Source organism: Micromys minutus, assembly GCF_963924665.1.
Source record: "Micromys minutus genome assembly, chromosome: 21".
Taxonomy (NCBI): domain Eukaryota; kingdom Metazoa; phylum Chordata; class Mammalia; order Rodentia; family Muridae; genus Micromys; species Micromys minutus.
Genome location: NC_137956.1, coordinates 17321512 through 17339338, shown reverse-complemented (window position 1 = coordinate 17339338; position 17827 = coordinate 17321512). Strand labels below are relative to the sequence as shown.

Genomic DNA, 17827 nt, shown 5'->3' with positions numbered 1-17827 from the left:
AACATCTGAAAGAGAAAGTCCCTCAGGGACTGTGGAAGGGGAGAAGCATCAACTGCTCAATTTCTAAGAGCAGAACAAGGTGATGGCTCTGTGGGGAATTCCTTAGGCTGCTTTCAGATCTTCTGGAACTGAGGGGCAAAGAAGACAGTGTCCCCTGCCAGGAGCCCCAGGAAAGGCTCCATCTGGTAGAAGCAATTGCTGCTTGCTAATATTTTCCTCTTCTTATCTATACAAGATGTAAATAGAAATTACACTTGTTTTGCAAAGTATTTTATTTTAAATAAAAACGCCCTATAACGACAGCTAGAGCTGAGCAATTTTATAATTTTATAATGAAGAGGACCGTGTGGTCCATCTCTCTGAGGGGGACAGGGTAGCAGCAGGGCTGATTCAGTCCCACTAGTCTGAAGAGCCAGGTCTACCAGTAATCTTGTTCAACCAAGAGGGAGAGATAGAAAGAAACATTCCAAAACTTATGCCAACACAAAACCATCTTGATCATAAAGAATTAAACCAAATACAACAAAGAGGAAGTGTCAGCATTTCTAGAATAAATATTTTACTTTAACTCAAATTCAGTTAGCAAGTTAACAGCCCATTATTCTGCAATGAAAACCTTCTTTACTAACTCAAGAAGAGGACACACACATTCTGAAGGCGACGTGACTTTGCTTTATTGAGGACAACACCCCCCCCATACATATAGTCATGAAACAATCTTAAGATCATCACCCACGTGCTCTGAACCCACTCATATGAACATGATAAGTAATTCGCAGCTTGCAGGCCAGCATCCATGATAGTTCGTTTCATAAAACTGTATGTAAGAAGTGTAAGGAAATATAAAAAGTTTTCAGAAAAAATATTTCCATATCTAGTTCTGATCTTCCTGGTTTTCTGTAAAAGAAATCAGTAACAATTATAAGCATTCTTAGTTCCATACGTGCTTACTTTCTTCCATAACTTACTTAATGTTCACTACAGAAAAGCGATTTTATTCTCTTATACATTGCTGGCATTAGTTTACACACGTTACTAACATTTAAAATAAAAATCACAACCTAAATTTAGAGACATAACTTTTCTTTCTAAGTATTTTAACATTAGCAGCTAAGCATGTGGACATATTTCCTTGACTCTGGAGCACCCCGTCCATGGAGGGGCTCCCCAGAGGAAGATCTCCAATCAGCCCGAAGGACCTGACTAGGGAGACCTATTACTGTCACAGGCACTTAGAGAGGTGATAGAGCCTTTGTACCTGCAGGGACTGTGGCCAACACCCCTAAATGACACCTGTAACAATATTCTCAAAACACAGCTGTCAAACTGTGGAAACACAGAGACAGAGGGCACATGGCTTGCCTAAGTGCTTTCCCCGGTCTTCTAGAAGCCAGCTCTGTGACCCACTTACAGAATTTAAGAATTACACCTTTCTGCACTGGAGGAGCGGCTGCTGCCACCATGCTGAGTTTATTCTCTTTTATCTTCTGATGAAACCTTGGTTCCTCACCATGCATTATTATTACTTTTTGGACAACTCAGATATTAAAATCTCGTCCGTCATGCTGGAACGCTTTAAAAGCAGGGTGTCAGCACTGGCAAATTCTTTATGAAAAACTTGAAAACCAAACAAAGCCAAGGATCTCTTAATGATATGTTTTTTTTTTTTTTAATTCCTAGAAGAGCACTGCTGACAGGCATGATCATCCCAACTTAGGAAACACTATGAATAAACAGAATTTCTCATCCAATATTTATAAAACACTCACAAGCTGGGCGTGGTAGCACACGCCTGTGAGTCCAGCACTTGGGAGGCAGACGCAGGACAGAGCTTAAGGCCTGCCTGCCTGAGCTTGCTTGAAAACAAAACACACACACACACACACACACACACACACACACACTTCAAATAGTCACCTGTCATAAAAGATCCTGGAAAAAGCAGCACCATTGGGGTTTTGATTTTTTTTTTTTTTTTTTTTTTTTTTTTTTTTAGTAAACATTTCTCTAAACTAAATAGGCTTCTCCTCAAAAAAATTTTTTTTCTAGATAACATAAAGATAAACTTCTAAATGTTATTTATCATATTACAAACGACTAGTGCCTGAGTCAGTGATGTGCGAGAAAGCCCTTTGGGCAGCGGAAACTATGCTTCTACCCAAGCAGTATAAAGCAGCCAGGCAATGCACAGACAATGAAGAGAATAGCAGGACAGGAGTGGGAGAAAAGTGCATTTGGCTGTTTAATGCTAGCACACTGCATCTACACATCCCAACAGTGTTGACACAACTCTACTGGGTGTAAATATGGTAGCGGACAGACGTCTGAGCATTTTCATGAAGTAAACATTTTGCTCTCAAAGTTACAGTTGGTGGCACTGTTGGTCCTAAGGAACAGGACACAAAGAGCACCTGCACATATCAACAGGTGGCCAATACCTACCTCAATCGTCAATAGTTGATCATCTTGCGAAGGGCATCGTAGCACTTCCACTTGTCTGGGATATAGAAGGGTTCGAAAATATGAGGGAACGGGGTGTCATATCCACATACTCGAGATATTGGAGCCTCTAGGTTCAAGAAACATTCTTCCTACGGAGAAGGATCAAAATGGCTGTCTTTAACATGTCTTCATTCACAGAAATAAAGCATTGCCACTTTAAAAAAACTAAAATAGCTAAGACACAATTACATCGAAGGATAGCACAGTGTCTGTGTATACTGCTATTTAAAAGCAGGTAAGAGCATGTTGGTGTGGCCCCCAGTTTCCCCTGAAAGACTTCTGAATATATGCATGTGCCTCTGTGGCCACCTAGATCTACTACCGGCACAGAGTAGTAGATGTGGAATTGTATAACCAAACTTCTGTGGTATAAATGTGAAGCAAGACAACTCAGCAAATGCCCATCGCACTTAACTCTCCGGCTTGAAATTAGTGATGATGCATGCTTTCTCCTGCTTCCTGTATCTTTGTTTACATTTATAAAACAAATGCATTGCTTTCCTGAAGCTGCAGCTGGCTTGTGGCTACTCGAATCCCAAGTCCACTGCCTGTTTGGTGTGTGCTGACCTCTAAGGTGTGACCTCTTCTCACTGTCATTTCTTAGCCGCACATACAGATGACAGATGTTGATGACCTAAGCATGGCCCAAGGCAGTAGCCAGATCCTTTGTCTCCCAAGGTAGACCATATGCTCTATAAGGGGAGGCATCTAGTTCAGAAGCATGAGATCTAAATTGTGGTAGAACAAACAACACACAAAATTGTTTTAGAGAAAATCGCTATGTAAGATTTTTAAATGAAATTTGAATAAAGTGTTAAAGATAAACTGATAGGAGATATAAGAAAATGACTCTGAAGAAAGTAGCATTAATATTTTACTACTGGCTGTTATCGGAAATAAAACCTCTTGGATTTAAATTCAACTATTTTCATACTGTCTTGCTTCCCAAAGGATTAGGTGAAATCTAAATATTCTAACATGCCATAGCCTTTAAATTATCATTTGAATGAATATTTTGTATGAAGAGATGGTGACACACTATTCAATCTGTATCCATAGATTTTCATCCGTACAAGTGTAATGCAGACAGAAAAGCCATGTCGATCAGGTGAGTAAACTTTAGAGAGCCAAATGGACATGTATAGCCCTCTCCTTGGTCCTATTAACCACTATGACTTACAGAATTAAATGCCAAACCACTCTTACACTTCCCAGTAACAGAAATCTCCATGAACAACCACAGAGCTTCACCATGCAAGCGTACAGAGCCCTGTGGGCCGTCACCTCTAACAACCGAACTGGAAGACAGATAGGGTGGAGGGTCCTCCACTGTCTTCAATGCAACAGGAAATTTTAATGAGGTTTACACTGTCGATCTGGGATAAACTCAATTGTATGTTAGAGGACTCGGCTATCTTCCCATCTTCCCTGAATAGCACTTTCTTTGTAAGCAAATTAGCTGTGGCCGAAGCAATAAATGTACGGAAAATGGAAGACAAACCAATTCACTAAGTGGCTTTGATTTTACCCTTGTAACCACTGACTGGGAAAGTCAATCTACTTCATTATCCTCAGTCTCTTTGGTGTGGATAATAGCCAACTTGATCACTGTCAAACAGCTCTGCTCCTAACTTAAGGAGCTTTACTTTTTCCCAGAAGTCATCCACACATTTGCACCAGCAAAGAAAAACCAAATACTACCCAGACCACGCTTGCACTAGAAACGGCATCGCCCTGCAAGGCTGGCGACAGCAAAAAGGGCAAAGGTTTCAGTTTATACATTTTAAGATTTATTTCAGGCTTTATGAGACAACACTGATTCTGTCATCAGGTGACAATAAAAAAAAAAGATTAAAGTATCAAGTTTTGTCTGAATAAAGTCCTCATTTTCGGTTATAGAAAATGATGGTTTTGTGTGTAGCTTTTTCTCCCCTCAAAAGCCAAGACTGAAAATTAAATAGAATAGAATCAAATGATTATATGCACAAAAGTGTCTTCTACACATCAAAGTTGTTGGACAGAAGACCATGGATGGAGCTTTAGGTGCAATTAGCATGCGCCCAGGGAGGCGACCCAATTTAGAATTCTAACTGTTTGCTAAATCAAAGACATTAACCAAGAACCATTAGTTATTTCTACCATGGACATCAAGTGGAACATATTGTAAAGCAATTGGAAATAAGACGTCTGAACCAACCAAGCAGCTGTGCTCAGAGAACTGGTTTATATGCAAATTACCCACACTCTACATTCTTCTGAACTTCACCCAAATACCACAGCCTTGCTCAACATCAAGTTTTTCATAAGGAAGCCATATACACGTATCAACAGATAAAGACAGACAGACAGACAGACAGATGAACATAGGCATGCTCTCTCTCTCTCTCTCTCTCTCTCTCTCTCTCTCTCTCTCTCTCTCTCTCTCTCACACACACACACACACACACACACATACACACACACACACACACACCCTTTGGAAAAGAATCTCATTTTCAGATGTACAGACTAATATATGAAATTAATCCTTCAAAACATCTCTCTCCACTATAACTGCATGACAGATACCACCATGTGTGTTCAACTGTCAGGACACTCTAAACTAATTATATTTGTCTGTTCTGTTGCCTACTTAAGTACAATCATATGTTTTGCTTTATTTTACTTATTTTGGTTTTTGTTTTATTTGAGAAAGGGTCTCACTGGGCAGCCCTGTACTCACTATATAGAGCAGGCTAACCTTGAACTCTTGCCAATTCTACTGTTTCAGCCTCTCAAACCCCCAAGTGCTGAGATTATAGGTATGAGACACATACCAAGCTTAAGCACATACGTATTTAAAAATATCTGCTGACATGTAGTTCAGAAATAGCAAGTGCATAGAATGAGGAATTAAGTAATGGCCCAGCCCACAGAGCTGTATAGAAGGTTATATGTAGTGTCTAGGACAGAGTCTAGCCAGTGTCTTTCTCCACAGAGAGAGCAGGGTACTTGGACTGGCTGCATCCAGCTCCAATGTGATCCAGGATGATCACAGCATCAACATCACCAGGCTCAATACATAATTCACACAGGAGCCAAGAGAAGCTTTCCTCCAGGTATTTGGGATCCAGCAAGATGGATGAACAGGAACCCCAAAGTCCATACACTGACAGCTACAGACTGATTGATTGCTCATGGTAAGTCACAGTCCCTCCAGAAAGCCCTCCTGAAACTTCAAATGGCACGTGCATTTGCTTCTGAACATGCTTTTGCAACTATGAGGTTCCCCCTAAAATATGTTAATAACAACAGTGACCGTATTCACACAGTGCCAGGCCCTGTGCTCAGTGAGTTATGTGGTTTATCTCATTTCTATTTCATTTCATGAGCGAGGAGACAGCGACTGTGGAAATTGTCTGAGGTCAAATACTTATGTGCCCAGGCACGGAAGATCCAAGCAACGCTGCTCAGCCTGCGGTCTCGATTTATTACTTTTAAATTTGTATTAAAAGTTTATGGTGTGGTGGGGATGGGGAGGAGAAAGGCAGAGAAGGAGGGATGCTCTCACGCCACAGAGTGCACCTAGAGTTCCGAGAACAACTTTTGGGAATGAGTTTTCTCTGCCCACCGTGCGTTCTGGGAGTGGAATTCAAGTCATCTGGTTTGTATGGCACGTGCCTTCACCCTCTGAGCCACCCCAGTAGCCCTATTGTGTATTCACATTGAGAGCAGCAATAGTAAGAGGGAAAAATGAATTAGGAATGTTTCTTTAAAAGAGGAAATGGAAAACAGACTGGGTTATCACCATTTTATAAAAGAGCGCTGAGCAGTACAGGGGGTTGGGCACAGGCTTGGAGGCCTCGTCTGCATCTTAAGAAGTGTGGAGGCCGCGTAACATGTGAAGAAAGATGGCGGCAGGCTGTGCCTGAAGGTAACGCACAAGGCCAGAAACAGATGTCCCAGACCCAGGAGCCACTAAGCTATCCTAAGAGATCTGTGTAAGTAGAGTTGTTTATACATCAGCCACCTGGACTGCTCTGTGCACCACAGCCAGGAAAGAAGCAAGCAGTATATAATAATTCCAAATCACTAAAACCATGGATGCAGGCAAAAATACATCTTCATTTGCCTGATTTTTATAATATAAAATTTCACTCCAATTTCCTTGTTATGCTTTGGAAAGCAAAGGTCATGAGATCAGAAGAGACAGATTTTTTTTTTTTAATGTAGTGAAAAGAAAAATAATTATAAATACATGGAATAGGACCCCTTACAGCTTAAGATAAATGAAATATTACTTAAGAGAAATATTACTTAAGATAAATGAAATATCACTGCTTATTTACCTCTTTAGACGCATAGCAACACGTGATAAGTTACTTGTTTTTATGCCTGACATGACAGAATGCTTAAAAATCACAGGGTTTTTCTTTTCCTCTAGAGATTTTCCAAGTTAGAGGAGCGCTTCTAAACAGCAAAGCAGGTACTTTAAACAGCAGGCCAACTCACTGAAGAACGGTTCAGCTGTGCAGACTATCCAGAGTTGGTGTCAGTCTGTAATAGCACACAGCCCAGCAGCTCCTTACAAAGCCTTAAAGCACATAAGAAATCACCCCAAGTACATGAACCATGCTCCACGAAGGAGGATGGAGCAGGCTGCCTCAGTCCGTAAGGCAAGTCAGAGTCCCGGTGGTGCCCCCTGGTGGGGAGCACAGATCCTGGGCTGGGCCCTGGAGCTAGTAACAAATGAAAATATGGGTGACAGGTAAGTCAAGACCTCAAGAAATGGTTAAAATATCTAACATATTAAAAGAGTGTCTTTTCCACATGGTGAGCCCATGGGAAAGTGACGTGTCAACACACAGACTTTGAGCTGAGTCCCGTGAGTTAGAGAATGTCATGGGGGCAGCATGCCTGGGAAGTTGGTCAAGAAGACCATACAATACCATTTGGTACGTCTTTAAAACAATTGTTCCTTTTTTGTTTGTTTTTTATTTATTTTTTATTTATTTATTTATTTATTTATTTATTTTTTTTTTTTTTTTTTTTTTTGCTTCAAGGACATTCCTGGCTCATATTTCTTTCTAAGAGGAATTCTGAAATAGCAAGTAGTCAGTTCTTCTAGTGACAGGAATTTGGGTGCAGCCCGTAGTGTAAGACTCCACGCACCACGAGCTGAAAAGCTGTGAGGTCAAGTTCAAAGTCCGAGTAGAAAGCAGTAAGTTTTTCCTGTGCTTTTTTATACCTGGTATACTGGTACTGACTAGAAAAAAAAAATTCTGAACAATTAATTATTAACTAATCTTTCTGGGCACTGAATGATATTTGAGGAAAGTAGAAACAATAGGAACACCTTGTAAGTCAAATAGTCCATTATAGGAGCTAATAAATCAGGCTTTTGGGTTCTAACAAGGAGAAAAATCCACAACCTAATTCCAAGGTGAAAGACAGATTTCATTCTAACTCGGCTTTGCTAACAAATAGTCAGGTATCGACAGCCTTTCGATGGTACCCGTTCTACTCCAATGATTTGGACCATAGACTGTATCTTACGTGAGGATGGGTGTAGATTAAGTTACAGCTATATGGAGCAGGGAGTAAGGCAAACAGACTAAAAAGTTATCCGTTTTAGGAGCGTATGTTTGGAAACAGCAGACGCGATTTGTGGGCGCACTGCGATTTACACCTACATCCCAATATAGTTTAGTTGTCATTAAATTAAGCCAAACAACAGATTTCCTTCTAAGTGAAGGTGGTTTATTCAGAGGTCGTAACGGGAAGCACAAGAGTTAAATACTCAATGGCCTGAAAGTCCATGAACCTTATATTAGTCTCACTTACGTAAAGTCAGACATCACCCTGCTTCCAAATATTATCACAGAATATTTGTTCTAAGTCTGCCGTGAAAGCTTGCCCACAGTCAAAACACGATTCTGCAAATGAGAAAGGGTGACTCGGACCTCTTGAATCACACTTCGTCAGCGTGAGTCATGGAGACCTGCAGAGGGCCATCGCCGGCAACGGCAAATTACTGAACTAAATACACACAACTCCACTAATGTGTGCAGTTATGTTCACTTAGGCCAATGCTTTAAACGCTATGTACCACACGTTAACAACAGAGCTTAAACTACATGTCTATCATTGTGTGCCAGTCTTCCATGAGATTAGATATGTAGGTCACTCTGCAGTAGTCAGGGTTCCCACCCAAAGCCCCAAGTCAAACTGATACCCTCCAAGCCTACATGTACACTCCACCGCCTCAATACTGTGCCCGTGAGAACAGACCACTAACACCAGCATAACTAAACAAGACAGTATACGAATGATACGCTCTTACCCAGACTTAAAAAAAATAAAGCCGAAGGTTATTACTATTAAGCCAAACTATTTTGGCAAATTTCGAAGTGTAAAATCAGTCTTGACTAAATTCAAATCTGAGGTCTCTGTCACACAACTTCTCAGACACATCTTCAATGCCTGTCGTTAAGACTCCATTTCTTTATCTTTGTGCAAATCCCTGGCAAGTTGATAGGGAAAAAGTTTCTTTCATCTACTTAAAGAACGAACTAAATCCCAAATTAGTGGGGGTTTTTATTTAAATTCTAAGTGTGTTTGTGTGTGTGTGTGTGTGTGTGTGTGTGTGTGTATGTGTTTACCTAAATCCCAACCCTATTTTTAAAATAGAATTTCTTTCTGAAGTTGGAGACAGACTCCATTTCCGATATCCCTGGGTTTCCCTGGATACAGCCAAACTACCTAACACCCAGTTGGGGATGACATTAAATAGGAAAAAAAAAAAAAAAAGTTCAGTCATAACATGCCACAATATTAACATCTTAATATGAAAATCTCAACAATCTTGACGTATTGCTTGTAGAAAATGAAGTAGCACAAATTTTAAAACCACACTTTAGTATTAAATCAATGCATCATACTAATCCAAAATTGTTATAAGTTAAGAAATTAGATTCCCGTTTTCCAACCCTAGTTTCCTAACTTTTGCAATTTTCTAATAACAGCTGAGTGAAAAGGGAGTCAGGAAACTCATTCTTTCATTTATAATATAGCTAAAAGTATATTTTGTAAAAATACAACACTATGCTGTGATGATCTAGGGGCCCATAAATCGTAAAATATTAGTTCATTTTAATTTTCATGAATTCTAAATTAGGCATCACAAACATGAAACCTAGTGCTTCATCAATAACACTTTAGCTTCCCAGGCAAAACCTGCAAAGACGTTTGTCCCACTTCGAACTTGCCCCCTTAGTCGTGAACTATGACCTGAGATGCCCAGGTTGACTCTTTCAATACATGGCAAAGAAACAATGACTTCAAATTAATTTCCTCGTTAAATCTTCCTGCAGCGCATTTACTGATGACAACCGGCCTCCGAAGGGGCTTTGGGGCGTCACAATTTTGCAGTCCGAGGCTGAGATTCCTCGGAGATAAAGAATGTGTAATTCGACATGCAGGACACGCTGGGACGCAATGCTTTTGTTAAAATATGTTATATGCAGGGAAGGGGGGGGGTCAGGATCTCAAATTTCCACAGACGCCGAAGCTTCTCAAATTTTACAGTTCAAATTCTTCCTATAGAAAGGAGAACGGACCGAGGCAGCAGCGGCACAGGAAGACGAAATTTCCTTAGGATCCGGACATATAATGATAAACATAAGCCAGCAACAGCTCGGGTCCCCTCGGAAGCAAACAGCTCTGCTCTCTATAAGGTAGGATTTCCGGTGTGCTTGACACGGACAAATCAAGATCCTCCTGAAAAGTGACTTCGGGTGATCGCAAAAAGCCGTGTTTCTGCATGTTTTCCATGAAATTCTTGGGGTCGCAGGCTACCACCACCAGATGTTCAAAAGTTCTATGTCAGGCATCCTCCCAGCTAAGGGGACCCTTGTCGCCTGACAGGGAGATGCCCTGTTCCAGCTTTGAGTTGCTGAGTTACTGAGCGGTCAGCACTCTCCGACTTCTGCAACCTGTTCTTAAGTTTCAAACCTAACGATAAACTGAAACTAAAAAGAACAGGAGCCTCGCTAACTGTCCCTGTCCTTCTAATAAAAACCAAAAACAAAACCAAGAAACTGGATTTTTTTTTAAAGGTGGCTAAAATATCTGTTATTTCTAAAATTAGTCTTGAAAAGACATCAAGGTTTATAAAAAACATTTTTCTTCTCTTTAAACATGTTAAACTTATGCGTTGCTCTTGTGTTTATAAAGAATGTCAAAACAGCTTGCTAAACACACACACACACACACACACACACACACACACACATTTAAAAAACAAATGGCAGAACCACTTTACTACATGTGTATAATGCCAACAATGTCAGTGTTTTATAAAATGGAACACTTTTCTAAAAAGTCAATCCTGGGTGCCATAGCAACGCAGCCTTTCAAGTTTGACTTTAGCGACTACATTAGGCTGAGCTGTTCTTCGGCTGTTTGACTCTGACCGCTAGATAGATGACTTTAATTTTAACCATAAAGCCCAGCAGAAATAAATGTTACATGTTACATCAATCCTTGGGCAGACATCTGATTGGAACTGTGATGCTGTTGTCTGCCCCTACTCATAAAGTTTAGTCGATGAATAATTAAGTCTGTGTTGGGGACATGTGACAGGAGTGCAGGGGGACAGATGAAGACCCTCATCATTCAGATGCACGTGGCTTTAGCGTCTTGCTGTGTGTAGCCTGCTTGTGAAAACAAATCTAACCGTTGCAGAGACTGCTAGTATCTAATTCAAATAAAACGCAGAATCCAAAGTGCGTCCTTTTCTCTAGTGAGGTTTCTGCCCTTAAAATTGCTTATTTCTTACAAAATGGCATTTCACGTTGAATGTCTGTGAATTTGCAAACAGTTGCCTGTTAGTGTTTCAGGCGTCCCGGGGCGGCTGGAATCTATGGCTTTTTCTCTACTCCTGTAACTGAGAAAATAGGTGCTGATCAGACGATTTGGGCCCTGCAACGCAGCCTTAGCATGGCTGAACTGCACGCTCAGTGCAGATAAACTTCCAATGAAGAGGATAAAACCACAGGTGTAACAGAGAGGTGGCTGACATCTGGCTCCTGATACTTTTACAGTTAAGTGTAGAAAGGTCTGACGAAAGGCACCCTTAGCAAGGAGCTTGAGGTGAGCTAAATAAACAGCAGGGATATAAAAGGAAATATTCATGTGTTTCATTTAGATAAATCAGGACATTTATTTACTACCATTTTATTCTTTTTAAATCCTACATGCTAGGGGCTGATTTCCATAAATTAAATTAGGGCCTCCAATGAAGAATCTTTGAGTAAAGCAGAAAGTACTGAACCCCCACACCCACCCCAGAGACCACAGGGGTCCATATAGAGGTCATCATGTCACAGCTAATGAAGTACCTAAGCATAAATGACCTCAAACAATACTGGATATGCTCAACACATGCAAGGAACAGCCGGAAAAACAACATGGAGAAATAGAGAGGGGGGAAAAATGAAGCTGTCCACTTGCCAATGAGTTCCAGGAAGGGGGGTGCATATGCACTCGGAGACGCTGAGAAGTACTAGCCCAGCCTACACAGTAACTACGCAGATACTCCTGTTTGATAACTCATCAGCATTAACAATCATATAGTCTGATTTGATCCTCTTAACATCTGTGTGGTGGTGACAAGTGAGACAGTGAGTTGGGAGAGGCAGGGTGAAGAGCCAGCCTCACACAGGTACACACGCATTGCCATGGAGCTAATCCAGTGAGGCTCACCAGAAGCAGGTGCATCACGAAAGGCTAGAGACTAGTATTCAAAGACTTGCTGGGATCCAAGGTGATCCTGTAGTTCGTTACTGCCGCACCTGTGAACAGGAGCCATTTGTGTCTTTCAAGTGGAGTTGAAATTTTTGTCTGTTCTTTTTAACTCTCTCAAGCAGCAGAAGAGTTGGACCCTAGAGTGAGGAAGAGGGTTCAGACAGGGGAGACAGGACAGCCTTCCTTACTCCGAATCATAGCAAGTGGGCTTGCAGGCTTCACGTTTCTTTTCTTTTTCTTTCTTTCTTTCTTTCTTTCTTTCTTTCTTTCTTTCTTTCTTTCTTTTCTTTCTTTCTTTCTTTCTTTCTTTCTCTCTCTCTCCCTTCCTTCCTTCCTTCCTTTCTTTGTCTTTGAAGATGTTTTCTGAGATGTGTATGGTGTGCGCAGGAGGAATTTGTGTCTGGTTTAACTGAGCAGCTCACTGTACGTGACTGTGAGACTGCATGATGCCAGCTCCTGGCTGTCCACATGAGTCTGATGGTTTCGATGGCGGGCTTCAAATCACAAAAGCACTTCAGAAAAGGAAACCAGCCACCCTTTCATTTATTTATTTGTTTATGAGACAGTCTCGATGAATTTATGTAACTAGGTTTTTCGATTCAAATATTACAATGTTTTGAGAGGCTGGCAAAATACTTTAAATACGCATAGTTTGCAAGTCTTAGTCTGGCTTTGCCTTAAATTGGGGAATAAAATTTAATCTCCTCACAGTAAATATTTTATAGGTGTTCTCCACACTTAACTGATTTTTTTTTTAGGACTCTACCACTAGAGAATAAAATCTCTAAAGTATTAAAAGAAATGGTTCTTGAGAATTAAATTAAATCCTCTTAAAAAAAAAAAACAAAAAACAAAAAACAAAAAACATCAAAACAACAGGCAACAGAGCCGGCCACTGAAATTATAGTTGCAAATTTAGTGTAAACTTAAGTGCAGCGCAGGGCCCCTGTCTCAGAGCACATACACCAGCTTCAGCCCATGCTTCTTCGAACAGCCCCCGCAGCTGACACTTCCTAAGGAGCTGTGGGCTCCCATTAGCAGTGAAAAGCAAGCTGAGCACGTATGTAAGTTCCATCAAGTGGGCACTGCCGGGTAAAGACGGAGCTGCTCGGAGCAAACAAATCCTAGCTGTCTGAGGCAGACATTCCAGTCACCCTGGAAAAGTTTCACTTTTAAAAGTGCATGTGTCTGTCTGTCTCTGTGTGTGTGTGCGCGCGCGCGCGCGTATGCATATAACTAAATGCATATATGTGCACACGTGTGCATATACAAATCAGAGTTTCCAATGCATTCAAATCTCATCATTTTCAATTCTCAGTCTCCAAAATGAGCATGCTTATATTTGACATAACCAATCACCAACCCACAAGGATTTTCCCCAGGTTTCCTCCAAGGCTAATTACGTAGCAAATCTAATTAAGTTCATATGATTCACCTCAGCAGCAGGTACTTCAGTTACTTTGGCGCTGCCAAAAGGGGTCTGAAGTGTGTGTTCTCCCTCCAAAATAATCACGCTGCGCGCCAAACTGATAACCGTTAAACACAGCTGCAGAGCAAATGTGCGGTCTTGGTGCTCTAAATACGGTGTTCACACATCAGTCTGCGTTTGCCAAGAAACCGCTGGTTCAGAACTACTGACTGTGCACACAGATTACTGCTCGGAATGCTCTGTGCAACAATGCCTGTCCTTTGTCCCACTAGTAGCTTCATATAGACGGGAGGGTTCCCTGCTCTTAGGAAACACACATGAAAAGTCTGAAAACCTCAAACCTCATACGCTGAAAGGCATCTTGCTAGGCTGGTTTGCTTAAAGTTCAGCAGCTCGTCTGAATGAGAGCACAGAGCATTCTGTTCATTTGGGAGTACATTTGCAGAACAGCTAGCGTGGAATATAGCTAACCTCGTTCGTGAAAATCACAGGAAGTCATCGACACAAACTAATTGCTTTTAATTGCAGTTCTTAAGAATGCTAACCAAAGCTATGACAAACCAGCACTGCTGAATTAAACTATATTTCAGTAATGCCAATAATTTCCGCACAAGGAAATCCTTTGCAGAAGGGTGCTCCAGGCTCAGTGGGTTTGTGGGTTGCTTAAGGCCATGATCGAATTCCCTCCAGAGATTATGAGATCACCATGGCAACTACCCTTCCCCAAGATACGCAAGAACCAGTGTTCTGGAAACATGTTTGTCCTTCTGTGGTGGTAACAACATGACCTAGTTTTAGGGACAAAATCTACCTGGTTTTGTGCAAAGCAAACATGTTCACTGACTGAGTCACCACCGTAGAATATAGCTTTGCTAATGAATGCAAAAATACTGAGATTAGCCATTGTGCTACAGTGTCTAAACAAAGCGAAATTTGTGACCTAAGTTATTCCGGACCTTACAGCTGGAGTAGCTAAGCACATAGGCCCAGGCTGAAGAAAAATGTCCATGAGACAGCAAAGGGCTTATCAGGACTAAAGCTGGCCAGAAGAAACACCATATGCTTCCCCACAGCTCTCGGAGTTTCTCAAAAGGGCTCACACTTCAACAGTTACATGAACTGTATGTGGTCATTTCCAGTCATCTCATAATTGATGTGCAGGGCAATACAGATTTGTGAGTTCAGTATCCTGGTTTACTTAGGTTTGTTTGTTTGTCTTTGTCTTTACTGGCCTGGCTATCACTTGCTAACTGTCTAGGTGCTGGCTCAGGTTAAGTGTGCAAAACCAACAGTGCAGACCCTCACACATTATATCACAAGCCTGTGTACTAGCGATAAGCAGCTTAACTAGAACTACTTTACCTTGAGACATTAAAGGGCTTAGTTACTGCAAACACACACACACATACACACACACACACACACACACACACACACACACACAGAGTTTAGAAAGTAGGCTGGGGACATTTTAATTCTTTAGTAATACCTAAACACTCTCTCCTTCATACAAATAGATACCACACGGTTGAAACAGCAATATTACCCCTAAATAAATTTCCTAGATTCCTCCAAGCCAAGAATAGATGTATATGCGCCTTTAAAAGAAAGTAAAGAAAGAGGAAACGAAGGAAAGAGGAGGGAAGGAAAGGGGAAAGGAGAAAGAAGGGAAGGAGGGAAGAGGAAAGAAAGGGGGAAGGAGGGAAGGAGGGAAGGAGGAAAGGAGGGAAGGAGGGAAGGAGGGAAGGAGGAAAGGAGGGAAGGAGGGAAGGAGGGAAGGAGGAAAGGAGGGAAGGAGGGAAGGAGGGAAGGAGGGAAGGAGGGAAGGAGGGAAGGAGGGAAGGAGGGAAGGAGGGAAGGAGGAAAGGAGGGAAGGAGGGAAGAGGAAAGAAAGGAGGGAAGGAGGGAAGGAGGAAAGGAAAAAGAAAGGGGAGGAAAGGGAGCAAACCACTGCTTTATTAAAAGCCCTTTTCATCTAAATTTGTCTCTTGCTTTCCTCTATCCTGCTATGGTCACATGGTGCACCTTCCAAATTCAGCATAAGTTCCCTTTTCCAAGAAGCCATCCAGTAATTTGATGTTAATTTTTTAAAAGAATACATCCATTTTTCCCAATTATTATTACTCAAACACAACAAGCCCATACTGTAAGACCCCACTGCGTCCCTTTCTATGTGCACAGGAACCACATTTAAGAAGCACAGAAAAGGAAGGAAATTCCAAAGGAGGGGTGCAGAAGGAAAAGGGGGACAACCAGATGGACACCAGACCAGCCGCAACTGGAAGACAGCTACAAGTGGTTTCCATATTTTACACATCTATATCTTACGGAGTCCATTCATGTGGCTACGGCGCTGCACACTGTCTCCGGGCTCCTGTGCGAGGAATCTAAAGGTATCATCAGAGATGAATCATGGCCCTGCTGATAATTCAAACTGCAACAGCGATGACAAGAGGAAGTGGGGTAGGGGGGACACAGTGGAAGTGAGCAGATACCGTGCATTTGTAATTTGGGGGCACTTACTCCATCTGGTTAGAAATATAAGAATGAAATCCCAAAATGCCTACTTGAAAAAGTTGGAAAAACAAAAGTGAGGCTCTTACAATTAAAAATACTACCCCATGCTCTGCGGCTAAGTGGAATATTTTCTTGGCTAGCACTCGAGTATCTTTTCTCTGCCAGTAATCTATTATCTTTACTGTCGCAGCCAGTGTCCTAATGACAGTTACTCTCCCATTTACTCCCAACACTGCTTTCCTTTCTGGACCTTCTCTCCCTCAGTGCTGAGTTCTTAATGATTATCTATCGTAAAGAAAAAGACTCAAAACCAAGTAACCTAGCAACGCACACAGCACACAGAGATCATATGTTTAATGCCGCCTGCTGCTCTTGTGGAAGAAGTAAGGTTCTACCATGCATACACACTAACATTCAGTGCTTTTCTGAGTGGTAGGGGTGGAAATCCATTCTCTCATGAATACCCTCAGCACCCTCAGCTCTTTCAGCTGCCAGGGCTGGCTACATTGTAGCAAATTGTGTGAACTGAGCTCCTTAGAATATTGCTACCTTAAAGAGAGAGAGAGAGAGAGAGAGAGAGAGAGAGAGAGAGAGAGAGAGAGAGAGAGAGAGAGAGAGAGAGAGAGAGAGAGAGAGAGAATAATGAAGCGATCCAAAACTGAAGGCAAGCTTGAAGCAGAACATTTTTTTATGTGCCCAATTACACAAAATTAGAAGGGCATGCTTGTTTTCTTTAGCATCTAAATATTCTGATTTATGAAAATTCTGGTGTTTGGAAATGATACTATTTGGTCTCTGGCTATGCACTTTTCTGAGACCATTTAAGTAATTTACAAGTAGCTTTCTATTCGTGTTGTGAAAATATTCGTCTTCATGCAGAGGACTGACAGCCATCACAACATCTTTGACTGTAGGGCTAACACTATACTGGGAAGCAGGAAACAATACTGTAAGTGACAGTGTGGCTGTCCCTCACCCTCTCAGTCCTCTATACTGTGGGCTCACTGCAGAGAGGGACAAGAGTGAATACCCCTGCATCACCTCACACATAGCAGTGCTAGGTCTCATCATCAGACCAGCACCCCAGGTCTGGCGGCCAGCAGACACGCAGCAATAAATAAAGCCTTGCTAGAGAACTCTGAATCTCACTCACTTTCATGTGGCTCCGATGGGTGCACAACAGAAGGCTTAAGAGTCTTTTGCCCATCCATACGGTAAGGGAAGCCAGCAAGACAGAGAGCACTGCAGAACTGAATTCCTGGCAAAACCTTTTCAAGGTTTCGACCTTAAAGTGGTGGGGGGAGGGGAGGAGGAGGGAAGGAAATATGAATGACTACAGAGTAAAGTCTATATTGTACCCAGATCACAATGCAAATAAAAACTGGCCGTGCTGGGAAAATCATCTTAGTACTATAATTAAACGGGGGTGGGGGGGCACACCCATGGGGAAACTATAGAACGTACAGAGATGGTGAAGAAAGCACAGTCTCTTTTTATGAGAAAAACTCATAAAGTTTAACAAAATCTTCCATAGTGAAAGGAACGAAAATATACTGTCTGGAGGCTAAAAGCAGGATCCCTGCTCCCCCTTTT

At 41.7% G+C, this 17827-nt stretch overlaps 1 protein-coding gene across 1 annotated transcript in view; it reads right to left on the bottom strand.

The window, feature by feature from the left end:
* Nucleotides 1-649: 649 nt before the first annotated feature.
* BCKDHB (branched chain keto acid dehydrogenase E1 subunit beta) overlaps nt 650-17827 on the bottom strand; it is a 159930-nt gene continuing 142752 nt past the window's right edge. The window contains exons 10-11 of the mRNA XM_080934641.1: nt 2443-2591; nt 650-897 (exon numbers count right to left, since the gene is read on the bottom strand). Coding sequence (XP_080790767.1) covers nt 2451-2591 — 141 coding nt within the window. The 3' untranslated portion in view covers nt 650-897; nt 2443-2450. The remainder of the gene's footprint in view (nt 898-2442; nt 2592-17827) is intronic.